The following is a 13,532-nucleotide window of genomic DNA, read 5'->3' as shown; positions in this document are numbered from 1 at the left end:
ATAAATAAAGATATTTTAATTGAGTATGTTGTTTAGTGCCAGCATGATTAATGGAGGTGTTCTACACAACACAGCCACTAATAAAGCAATTGTAAAACCGAGACAAATTTTTAAGATACAAATCTTGTGGTGGTTCCTCAAAGCATATGATATCCCCATTATGACTCCTCTGAAGTCAACAGGATCGCTCGTTGATTGAGGCAACAGCAGAGGGACCCATGCTTTGGCCAAACTGCAGAAAGAAGCACTAATAGTTGGCATAGCCTATCCCTCGGATGAGCAGAGTTGGAGGCCAGAGCTTTGATGGGGACCTGTCACATGATGATGTTATCCAGGAGCCCTTATCATCCTATCTTTTTTTTTTTTTAATCTACTTGTAGCTTCATTAAAGCAAGCAGGCATGATATGATGCAGTGACAGCTTAACCTGTGGTACCAGCTGTTAGTTTGGCATCTTTGCTTGCGTTGTAAACCACATAACTCTGCTTCCAACCCCTTACTCACCGAGATCAACTGTTGATACTATAGCCCAGTTGATGTCTTCTCATCCTTTTGTTCATTTTGCCTGAACCTTGAATTTCTCTGCCCCATGTTATTTTATTCCCTTTCACCTGGCAGAAAATTTATATAGGAGACAACACAACCAAAATTTATAATGCTACAGAAAAAGCAGTTCATTATGTATTTCTACAAGCACGAAGACATTATTAATTACATTCACTCCTATCAGGTTTTATACCTGTACTGGGGTGCTGCATGGGTGTTTTCAGGGGTGGGAACCACACTGTGCTGCTGGTAGCCTTCACACGGCTGCTCTGAAGCCACCTTGGTTACAACTGCATGGCTCCTTTTGATTATAGTATAGACATGTGCAGAACTGTCCCTCATTCCCAGAGCATTCCCTCATTTCCCTGGGGTGAAACATTTATGCTTCTTATCTGATGCTGAGCTGACTATTTCCATAATTCTTAAAGGCTTTGTAATGCAACTGTAGAAAGTGCGCAAGAGATGGGGTTATTGTTGCTGCTGCATTCTCTCTAAGGCCGTTCCCCCTCCGTGTTATCTTGTGCCCATGGTAACACACTGTAAAATGGCATCCCATGAAAAACAGCTGATTGCCAGTACTGCTTGATAGCTACGAGGAATCATGAAAGCTAATAAAAAATGATTCACATTCACTCTCTCCACCTTTAAACCAGCTGTTTAAAAGAAAAGGGGGCCAAATTGAAAATGAGCATCAGCATTTACAACCCTGGTGAAGCCAATAAAGTCACACCTAGGAGGACAAGGTCTCCATTTGATTTCAATTCATACTGCACAGGGGAAGCAGAGGGTGCAGCAGCATTATCATAACTTTTCATTAATCTCAGTGGGCAACCTGTTCAGCTAACAAGACACATGCTAGCAGAATGCCAGTCTGGTGATAACCTGGAGAAGGCACCAAGGAAGAAATTGCCTTACTAAATGTCTGTGACTGGTGGGGTTGCTGCTACTGTGATGAGAGCAGGAGGGAGGCAGGCTGTGTGTGGAGAGGGCACCTTCCTGCTGCTCCACACAATGGGGAGGAATGGGAAATCCTCTACAGGGTGAGCTGTAGGCAAATGAGCTTGCTGAGCTCTTCTCAGAGCAGGTTGGAGGGAAGCCAGCTGCAACTGAAGAGACAATTAAGAGCAATAACACACTGCTCAGGTGAAGTTAGTGTATGCTTCCTCTCAGGGAGCAATATCTCTATGAACAGCTTCAGCAAGGCAGAACAAATATTTATTTGTCTGGGGTCTTCCAGGGAGACTGTTTGGAGGAAGGGGTTACTGGGGACTGGAGGTAAAATTGCGTTTTGGCCTGTGAACCTTAGATGAATTACACCAACCCAAACTCACTGTGTTAGACAACTAAAATGATGTGAGTCGTGTTTTTCTTTTCCTCTAGAGAAACACACAACATGTTAACCTGACCCATTTACAAATAAAGCAGCTAAATAGGAATATAGTGAAAGCTTGGGACAATCTAAGCTAGCATGTGGTACAGTTAGTGTTTACAACACTCATTAGGAAGGTAAATGATGCCTAAAACCATTTTCAAGAGACTTATCAGAGGAAATTTTTCTTTGTGGACTATATCAAAATATAACCTAACATTACAAAAGAACCTCTCTGTTAAATGGTGATACCACAGCAGAGTGAAAAGTATTCAGAGCTCACTCACAAAAATAAAGTGAATATTTTACAGGTACTTTCTATTATGAATGCTTACCAAAAAAAGTTAGATCATAAATTAGATTTTTGTGTTTTTGTTTGATAAACCATCTGTAAGAGTAATGCTATGTAATAATTAATAAATATGCAGTGAGCTAGTATTGTATTTCAAGGTATATCGATCATATTATGAGACTGGTAATTTATGTATGTTTATTATGATTAACAGAACTGTGTTCAGGTTGTTGCATTTTCCGTCTGAGCCAAATTAACTTTCTCTTTCTAAAGTTGTTGAAGATGAACATTAAATATACAGAAGTTATCAGTGAATATGCTCCTCTAAAACCCTCTTCACTCCTGTGTCAAATCAAGCATATTTACTATAAGCGAGTCTTGAGAATTAAGTGTTATTGACAGTTATGGACATAATATACCCAAAGGGGAAAAACCTGAACTTAGTAACAGTGAGCAATACCAAGCAACTTCCACTGAGCACAAGATTAAGCAGGGCTTCATGAACTTCACTGAGAGCACATATATGTATAAAAGGTAGAACATGAGAGCAGCTTTGCTGGAGATTGAGCTCAAAGAGATACTGTTTTTCAAGTTAATGAGAAAATAAGTTTGGCTACCTTAAAGACATATCTTAACAAAATAATTAACTATAAATGACCTGCTGTACCACTATCAGAGAGTAGAGGGAGTCCAGTCTATAACTTCAGGGCACATGCAAAGAAAAAAAAAATAGCTGAAATAATGAAACAAATTCTATTTACACCAAAGTTTAAACACAGGTGGCTTGTTTTTGTTTTTCCCCCTTACATTTCTTCTCTGGGAGCAATTCAAATAATTGTATTTTATTGCCATAAGACTTGTTCCTGCAAACATTAAAAAGTGCATAGAAAAGGGTCTAGTTTCTTTCTAAAATATTCAGTGAAGAAGCTCACATTTTCTCCAAACAAGATGAAGGTCTTCCCTGACTAGAGCTTATAGATATGGACAGAAGCCTAAGAAAGGTGGTTAGTGTTTGACAAGGTAGATGCACAAGATAGAGGTTCATCCTGAAGATGCGTGGCCCAAGCCCTTTTGGGACACACCTTCAGGCCCCATTGACAGCACTGAGGTTGGCAAAACTGGAAGGTACTGAAAGAGAGATGATTGAATAGTACCAGACGATGAAAGAGCAGAGGTTTGAGGAATTGGTAAAGATGATAGGATGGAGGAGGTTTCCATGAAAATTTTGAGCTTTGTTTCAGTAGAAGCAAGTTCCTATAATGTATCAGCAAAGATTGTCCATCCAAACATAGACAGAGACAAGGTTGTGCAGTGTATTGGATTCCTTTCCGTTCAGTAAGGATATCCTCACAATACTTTTAATTTTCTATATGAATATTGTTAAACTTTGAGTTTGGTGCAAAACCCAGGCAATTTTACAGCTTATTCTGGACACTGCAATCCTCATCATGAAGTTATTATCAAGAAGGCATGAACAGTAATTGTGATAGAATGAGGTTATAATTGTAACTTGTTCTTTACCAGTTAAAAATTATACTCCTGTGATGTCTGTTTTGCGGTAACTGGGAGCTACTTTTTGACTTGGGAAACTTTCAATAATGGAGCTAAGAAGGAAATTACTGGACATTTCTTTGAACAGTAAGCTTCCTAGAAATGCAGGGAGAATGTCATATTCAGCAGGTTCACATATTTCAAAATGCTGTGTTCACCTGACAGTTCTTTCAATCATTTTTAGTAAAATACATCTGTAACCATTATGTAATCCCCCCACACCTGTAAATTATAATGTGGAATGTCATGATTTATTGCATAGCATAAAAGCTGTTAAATGAATACGGACAGCACCATTAGCGTTCTGATCTTGAACTGAAGTGCAAGTCAGCTCTGCTTAAGTCATCGTTCTCATGAGCCACAAATAAATGTGCAGTTAAAAAGGGTGCCATAGGTTAATCAGAGCTGAATTAGTAAAGAAAAATTAGTAAAGAAGTGAGCAATTTGGGAAATGACATGCTGAATCTCTTACTCTAACATCACTTTTCCTTAAGCAGCCAATGCCTGGTGCTAAAGACTCCAGAGTAAAGCAGAATACTAAAACATGGGCCAAAAACTTGATTCATTCTGAATGAACTAAGAGATATCGACACTATTCCAGCAGCTGAATCTTGTGCTCTGACTGCTCCCACCTACACCCGGTACCTTGTTCCCACTCCTGGCAAGCAGAGCTCAAGTGGGGTCCACACAGCCTGGACTCCTCTCTGACCGTTGCCTTCTGGGAAGAGTCCTGGTGAAAAGTAAAGTACAGATAACCAAATTAACTTAGCTAACAGTGTTCCTAATTTATCCCACTGAGAATCACCAACTACTGTTGTTCTGCCCTAAACCCCAGATTCCTTGATATCAACTTCTAGAAAAGAAAATAAGTCCTTCTGCTTGTGCGTTGCAATAAGATATTTAATTTGTATTCTTAACCTCTTCTGAGCTAACATAGTTTTATACTTTAAAAAGTCAGAAATCATCTTTTTCTGAAAATCACATTCAGTCTCATTTGTTCCCTATGCAATGCTCCCCATTTTGTTCTTTTTCTACACACTTAAACCAATTATTTTTTTCTTTAGTCATATAGAGACTACATATTGTCCTTTTTGGAGGGGAAAACTGGATGTCTGTCCCTAGAACCTTATGAATTCCATTGTATTATAAATATTTATCACAACTATTTTAATACTAGCAGCTGTGATCCTTTAACGTGCAGAGCCTGTTTTATAAAGAGCCAAGTGCTCTGTACCTCTTCCCAGTTTCCAAAAGGTTTGAGATTGCTCATGTTTGGCACTCTGCTGATGGGGCTCAGCATTCTTCAAGGAGAAACTGTTACTTCTTAATGAAGGATAGTTCTTTTCTCTCCCAGTATAGCTCTCATCCAAAGTTTAGACATTATTTGTACCTTTACTTGCATTTTTATCCAAGCTGTTTAGTCGAATCTATTTGTCTATCTGAAGAGGCCAGCAACATTCAAACTAAAACATAAACCACTCAACCTCCCAAACTGGTTGGTTTGTTTCTTCTTAAGCCACCCATAATAATTTACAGCTTCTGTAAGAATCTCCAAATTCAACGAGTGTATTTTGTGTATGGTCATTTACTAACTTTTTTCCCCTTAGGTGAACCCAGGACACCCCAAAAGGGGAATATAATTTTTTTTTTTTTTTAAATGAAGTTAAAACAAAGTTTACCTTCTTTTATTCCCCATTACTTACAAAAATATACTTCAATAATTCCAAACTAACATACTTAAGCTGAAATAACTGTTAAATAAAAAAAGAATACTTTTTTGGTGTGCTGAGGTATTCCTCATTCCAAATGAAATGTTTCTTTTCTCATTTAGAACTCCAAATGGGACTGTGATTAATGGAACAAGATGGCCAGTCTTCACCAGTACTGAACAAAAATATTTGACATTAACTACCAACACTTCAGAGATACTGACAAAATTACGTGCTCAGCAGTGTCGATTCTGGAATATTTTTTTCCCCAAAGTCCTGGAAATCACAGGTAAAAATGCTTTTACAGATGCTTTTATTTAAACTTTTATACAAGGATCATTTGCTTGATATTAACATGATACTCATTTAAATCTTTACATTCCTATTTGTAACTGAATTTCCACGAGATGTTCAGATGTTGGACAAAACCATCCATGTTGTTGTGGGGGTGTACCCTGCAACATGCCTTATGCTTCTGGCCATGGGCTTACCACCCTGTAGCACCCTGTTATGCACTAGGATAAAACCTGGGGACAGGACAAGGCCCAAGACTTGTGTGGTGTGGAGCTTCTCTGCCCCAAAGTGCAGGTACAGCCACAATGTGAGACATTGTAGAGTGCCTCAAATCTCTGTTCTCAAGCTACCCACTGTGCGGGTCAGCACTGCCTGACTCTGGATTGCTGGGGTACTACAGAGAGCAGGAAAGACATGGCTGAAGTGGGAGCTCGCACTGGGATTTCTGAAGGCTTTAGATGTTCTGTATAAACTTCCTGTATCTAAGGTACATTGTGGGGTATTATATTGGGATTCTATTATTTATGGGATTATATTATTATGCAGCTAATCCACAGAGGATATTAAGTGTGATGCTACTGCCAAAAGGGGATTCTGTTCTACATCTCACGTGAGAGTGCCTTGTGTTTTTTTTCCTAGAGTGTCAGTCATTGATGACAACCAAGAAACTTCAGGATTTGCCTATGCAAAATAGAATTTCTTTGTGCCTGACTGTGTATACAATGTGTTTATGAGATTTCACTACCCAGAAAAATATACCAGGCTGTTTGAAACTTTAAGCTTAATTGAACGCAAAGGACTCAGATTTTCTTTAGAAGCCCAATGCCACTGTTTTTGCAAAGCCCACCAGACAGACCAAGCCTCTGTGCTTCTGGACTTCAAAAAGAATTGATTTCATGAAGTGATTTTGCAGCTCTGGAACTGCATTCTGCAGTTTAAAGTGTGTTGGGGGGAGAGGGGGGGGGCAGAGGTCTCATTTCAAAAATAAGATACACTTTTTAAATGTTAATTACTAATTTGCAAGCTTTCTGTAAGTTTCAGTTTGAATGTTAGTCTTAAAAATATGTAAACTTTCATGGTGCACAGATGATTCTTTCTGAAATAATTATTCCTTTCTCATTTGAGCCTATAACTGTATTATGGCTCAACTTTTATCCCCTCTCAATTCAATAGATGTGTTTCAATTAAATCAAGAGAAGTAAAATCAGTAGGAAAAATGAATAATTTATAAAGCATGCTCTATGATTTTAAAATCACAGTATACCAAATTATGGATGGATTTGAGGGAGTTTTCTTGAATTCTGACAAGCCCTTTATGGTGAGCCAGAACTGAACTATTTTACATATTTCTTTAGCCTGGCTGTGAAACTCTGAGTAATGTGCATCTTACAAATGGACTGTGCATAACCAAATGCTCTGTGGCGGAGCAGAAGAGAGCACATCACCAGACATAGTTCAACACATCTTGGCAGGACAGCAGAGTTGCTTTGCATGGTCCTGTGGTGTGAGGGATGACAAAGCAACACTCTGGATCTGCCAGGAAACAAATACATCATTTTGCCATATTCAGTAATTTACAACATAAATTTACATAATTTAATTAAAAGAAATTCCTGAGCATATTCCTAGCAAAAGGAACGAATCTTAGTGCCTGGATCCTAATATAGAAATGAGACAAGAATATTGTCAAGAAGTAGTGCCGTTTTGTCATGTATCTAAATCTATCAGTCCTTGAAATATTGTAACAGAAATACCATCTTTTTAAATTTATGTTCTCTATAAAATCTTATACAATTCTGACAAAGAAACCTTTAAGATTCTGCTTGCAAACATGATATAATACTTCATATTGTAATAATTCTCTTCACTGAAATATTATTTTGCATATCCTATCTCCTTTTATGCCCAAAGGACAGTGCATGCCATAAACACACGTATTTCCTCATTTTCTGAGGGTCTATCTTTTCTATTACTTCTTCCATTGAAACATTCTTAGAAAAAGAAGGTTGCTTTAATATGATATAAGATGACAGAGAACAAGGAGTAAGGAAGTTTTATGTTATCATTATTGAAAGTTATAGTTCAAGTAGGGTTCAGATAGACAAAGTGGAATTACATCAATTAGAACCTGAAGAGGACAATTAAACCAACTTATTTTGCAGAAATTGCAAGGGGATTTCTCATTGCGCCAAGTGGTCAGAATGTGATATGGATGTGCTTGGTAACAAACCGCTTCTTTAGTTACTGATCCACTCCTGGCACAAGCCTTGCTACCCCCTTGAGGTCGTCTTGGCATGCAATGGCCAGCTCCAAGTGTTTTTAGCATCTGAGCAAGCCTGTTCCCATGACAGGCTGGGTAAGACAGGTTCCTTGAGGCAGTTAAATATATGAGAGAGGAAAATATTTAGTCCCTGCCATCTTTATGGTTAGATATTTTCCATTTTCCTCGAGCAACCAAATCAGATATGTTCCAAAGAATTTGTCATGGTTATGGATTGAGAAAACTAATAAGAAAAAAAAAGCCTCACACACTAACACAACAGTAACAGCCATATATAAAATACCAGCCTTTATATCTCTAGAGGAGTTTGTATGATTTGGGAATATTTCGCAATGCCTTCCCCTTCAATTTCAATATATAAAAGTATAACTGAAGACATGAGTCAAAACATGTAATTTTGTGTCTAGCTTGATAATAATCACTAGCCCGGTAAACTGGGCCTAGACATGCCTTACGGGGGCTCTCAATTCCAACTAGACACATATTCTACACACATTTCAACCCTATTGCAAAGACACCGAGAATACCCTCCGATAGTACTCACCCTAAAACAAGCGGGGACCATTCAGCATTTATGTTTCATTCGAGGGTGTGAGCACTGGGACAATCAGCAGAACTTTTTCTGATGACTGCATCTGAAAGAAACACACCAGAGGGACAGTAGACAGTAAGTGCTCTTAAGTAGCTTTTAGAGCAATCATATGTTAATTATAAAAGCCTCTATGTTAGACTCTACCTCCTTAACACGATCTTTAACGCATCTAGAGCCCTAACTATTTATATATGCTTGTTTCCTCTTGATTACAGAAAACTGCAGGCAGCCAATCTTTTCATTTGTGTTCCATTGTATTTTAGTGTGCCTAATACATATTTTTCTATTTTATTTAATATTACTGCCTCATATCATCTATTGAGAAATCGAAGTAGCTAATATAAATACATTATATTTTAAAACAACGCTAAAAAGTTTTTGAATGTGGAGACAGAGAAAAGTGGCCTTTGTCCCAATCTTATGGTTAATACCACAAAAATACATTTAAGATTAGCACTTTATTGGCACATCTAGCAGTTCAACAAACGATGGTATGGAGATAAGTTTAACTTTTCTATAATGCCATTAAAGTAAAGGCTGTATGCCTGTGTGAAAAGAAAAGAAATGCCAGCTGTCTGCACTGACGCTGCCAAAGAATCAAAAAAACACCTTTCATTTTTTTGGTCTGTTAAACTGGGACCTTTCTGAGCACTTAGGTATGATTCGTTGCCTACTGAAACCTCACCTTTTCTCCTTGTAAACTTCACTGGGCTTTGCATTAGGCCAATTGGTATTACTATAAAGTTTGTGATTGCCTAAATGACTGCATATAGCAAAATAACCTCACTGTATTATTAGCTGACTTCCGTAGTACTGCAGCACATTGTAGTAACCGGTGCTCTGAGTTGTAATTATCAGTCAAGTCAAATTCTCTAATCCTCTTTTTCATCTAAGTCATGGGTGGTTGCTTCAAAGAGATTGATGATGTCGGTGATAATAGGATGCATTGACTTGTGACTTCAATTTGGATCTTATCACTGAAAAAAAACAAACGGGAATCCAAGTTCTTATTTCAGTGTTTTCCTTCCCCCTTTTGTCTTTTAGATTCATAATGGTGGCTACTCTGAATTTCTCGTTGTCTGCTTTCTGTAGCAGACTCGCTTCTTCACTGTGATCTTTAAGAAGAAGCACTGAAATGCCTCATAATTTATACTCTAGAACAGTGACTTTTAACTGAAGATATGTGTATGGTAGAGGTATTCGAGTTTCTAAAGTCTTTGGGCAGACTTCAAACACATCTAAACCTGAATAATTAAAGCAGGAACAGAGTTTTGTTAATTCATAAGTGGAGGCTTTGCCTGGATAAATAAAAACTGGATACCCATAATCAAGAATAGGACAAGAAATATGGTTGAGGCATTTTTCTCCAAATACTAGTACTGGTTCATATGCTAAATTTCCAATCCATTTGACATACGTGGAAAATTTGGCTTTACCCGAGACCCTGGCTACATCTTTAAATTAAGAAACATGCAAAGGAGAGTTCTTAGAGTCAGGAAAGTAAAATGTTTTGCATGTCTTCTCCCCATAGTTCTGTGAGTCATATCTTCATAGCTTAGTAATCAAAACACAGTTTTATTGTTACCAGTATTTACAACTCCTCTTTGAGTTAATGACAATTGCGGCCTGCAGAAAAATTTTAAAAATTATTTGAAATTCTTTGATCTCCGATGTAACCAACCTTATTTACATCTTTGAACTGAGGGAGAGGAGCATGGTTAATTTTTTAATATTTTTTCCTATATTTGTTCTTCACAATTTCCCTTTTGACTACAAGAAGTACAGAACCTCCTCAAGAAAAAGTATCTTTATTTTATTTCTGGTCTCACTGAAACCAAAAAGTAATGTAAACCTCACTTCAAAGTCTCATTAAATTGCCATCTGGATTTCCAGACCAGAAAGGTTTGGAAATGTTGAGCTAAACTGCAGATAAGCAACCAAATTACTGGATGCTTCTCCAAACTAAACCTCTGAATCTGTTAACTCTCTTTCCAGAATATTTTCTCTACTGATGTGTAAAACACAAAAGTATTTCATTTGCACATAACCAGTTAAACTTGCAGTGCTAGCAGATCATTAAAAAAAAAAAGAAAGGGTGTATTTATGGAGGGAAAGGGCCTATTCTCTACTGCAGCAGAAGAACATAAAGTCAAAAGAGCATAAAGAAACCATGGAACTGTTACCTCATGAACACAGTTACAAAATTTTTTTGGAAGCAAGCTGTGTCAATATGGGACACTGAGATGATTAGGTCCAGAATGAATAAAGGCATTCATAGATCATAAATAGTTTCTAAACTTTAAGAAAAAGTCTACAACTGATCCAAAATAATAAGCCAAGTACGCAATACAGCCTACATATGTTATCTTTCCTTTAGTTGCTGTATGGGTTGTTCCTGCAAGGTCATTGCATTTCTCTCTAACGTTAATTACCTTTTGGGACTGGAGGAAGTGATCCCTGTCCATAAAATACTCTGGGAACCTTGTAAAGTGATATATTTTTATTACTTCTCTCATTCTCACCCTCTGCTCTGATGCCTATAACAAATTTGGCAATAAATATTGCCTTGGGACACAGGATTAGTCAGCGAATGCTTTATAGGCTAGAATGAAAAAGAAAAGAGAAGATGGTTTCATGTTGACATAGCGCACATTTTACAGTATCCTTCTCCAAACTTGTGCCCCTTATGCATTAAACTTGCAGATTTATTCCACAGTAGGGTGAAATCCTGGCCATCCATTGAAACTATCAGCAATACTGTAGTTGCCTTGAACAAAGCCGTGATTTCACTGTATCTTTACAAGCACCTATCTCAGTTTGCATATCGTAGTCTTCAGCGCATGTAGGCTTCCACTGTAGAGTATACTGAACCAAAGTAATATTTTGAGGATTAAAAAAAAAAAGGTCGCTTTAAAATGACAGATTTGATGGACAGAATATTATCCAAAAGCAACAAGTCCATACATAAATATATTTATTACCCTGCGGTGTGCCAGAATGATATCTTTGCAGTCCTTCCTTCCTGATGTGAAAATAAAGTGTTAATCACAGAATTTTCAGTCTTTCCAGGTTTTAGAAAAGAGGCAAAAGACCATCCCATAATGTATTTGGAGCAAATGACATTGATAATCAAAATTATTTTTCAATTAGCATATAAAAAGATTCAAATTTAGATTAATGTAACCCATTTCATGTTTTACAGGAAATATTGATGAAGCAGAACGAGAGTGGAAAACAGGATTCCATCGCTGGAACAATTACATGTCAGACTGGAAAAATCAATTTAATGATTACACTAGCAAGAAGGAGAGATGTGCAGGCTCTAATTAATATGTTTACCCTTTCCAGTATGTCCGTATTACTGTTCATCAGGCAAATATACAGGTAGCTTTCTAACACATCTAGCATTAAATATGTTATGCAGATTAAAAAATGTTATAGATATTTTGATTCCCCAGATCTTTCATTTATATTTTACCTCATATCTCAATAAACAATATAAGGCATCTGTACTCTTTGAAGCTTCACTATGTTAAATAGGACTATAGAGATTAAAGTCTGAAGATTAATGATGTACATATTATAAACACTAGCTGCTTAAATTCACACTTCAAAGAAACAATGTAATCTGTCATAGAAAAATGGATTTTTTTAAATAGAAATAGCAGTGTCTTACAGTATTGCCATGCAAAACACAATTGGTTTTGATCTTTAACTGCAATGCCACCGCACTTAAACCTTGCTTCAGACACAATTTAATTGACATAAACATAAAGAGATAACAACTTTGCTGGACACACCAAATGATATTTGCTTGTTAGACCAAAAATTTTTAAGACTGCCATTAAAGCCCAAATCATTGCTTCTTTATGGCCAAATCTGTAGGACAAAGCCATAGTAGGAGAGTATTCAAACTATGTACTGAAGGCCTAAATCATCAGCACTCTGTGTGCAAATGCAATAGTGAAACAAGCCAGAAAAACTGATACCTCTGCTATCCTCATTTTTCAAGGAGTAAAGACCTATGGATTCACAAAGTAATGAACTCTCAGTTTTCCCTGCTCAGGCACCCACTGTCTTCAGCTGGTGAAAGTCCCTACTATGGAGGTAAGCTTCAATTATGATGTATTTTGTCCATCAAGTTGCCTCCCAGTCAAGGGACAGCCCCACATTTACCGGAACACGACAGACAAGGTTTTATACCTGCAGAAGAGCATTGATCTGCATGTCGGCAGGTCCATCAGAAATCAGCCATGAAAGCCCTGCTCAGCCAGCCAGCTCTCAGCAGAAGAGTGGGACCTGGCCACAAAGCCCTTGCTTCTCTCGGGGAAGTCTGGGAAGCATATCACTGCAGAGGGTTATTGTGACCTTGGTGGGAAGGATCCAGCTCTTTGAGATGGTCAAGTGAGGTCCAGTTGCCATGCAAGTAGGCATCTCCTGGATTCCTTTTTACCTACTCCAGCTGAATCAATTAGAAGCTTCTAAAAAAACCCTTGGATAACTCTTCTTCCTACTTCTCTGCTTCTGGATGGGGTTAGAAGTTGTATGCCTGAATAACACCTTAATTGGCTGCTTTTCACTGGCCCAACTGGGAAGAATAAATACCAAAAATTTGATAAACATAAGGAGTATGTAAAAGCAATAACTCATCTCATAAATAAGTTATCCTGAAGCTTTCTGTAAATGTAATAGCATTTCAGTGCATCTATTTTCTGTTCTAGTTATTGTGAGCTCTTGCAAAATTCCTTCTCAAATTGAGTAGACTGAAGAGATCTAGATATTGAACAGAGAGTGTTCTCTTTCTGGCAATCAGTTTGACTGCACAGGATCCCTACACTGAAAGGATTTATTTTTGTAGAAAGGCCAAATTCTGCAACAGACTACGGCTTATCACCTTTT

General features: G+C 37.6%; 1 protein-coding gene across 1 annotated transcript in view; it reads left to right on the top strand.

Moving 5' to 3' along the window:
- The window catches only part of BCHE (butyrylcholinesterase), a 32,494-nt gene extending 20,377 nt beyond the window's left edge, over window positions 1-12,117 (top strand). Inside the window, exons 3-4 of the mRNA XM_009333560.1 lie at window positions 5,589-5,755; window positions 11,836-12,117. Coding sequence (XP_009331835.1) covers window positions 5,589-5,755; window positions 11,836-11,963 — 295 coding nt within the window. The 3' untranslated portion in view covers window positions 11,964-12,117. The remainder of the gene's footprint in view (window positions 1-5,588; window positions 5,756-11,835) is intronic.
- The last annotated feature ends 1,415 nt before the right edge of the window (window positions 12,118-13,532 follow it).

The sequence above is a fragment of the Pygoscelis adeliae genome, unplaced genomic scaffold (assembly GCF_000699105.1).
Source record: "Pygoscelis adeliae isolate BGI_AS28 unplaced genomic scaffold, ASM69910v1 Scaffold220, whole genome shotgun sequence".
Taxonomy (NCBI): domain Eukaryota; kingdom Metazoa; phylum Chordata; class Aves; order Sphenisciformes; family Spheniscidae; genus Pygoscelis; species Pygoscelis adeliae.
This window is presented reverse-complemented; position numbering and strand designations above follow the sequence as displayed.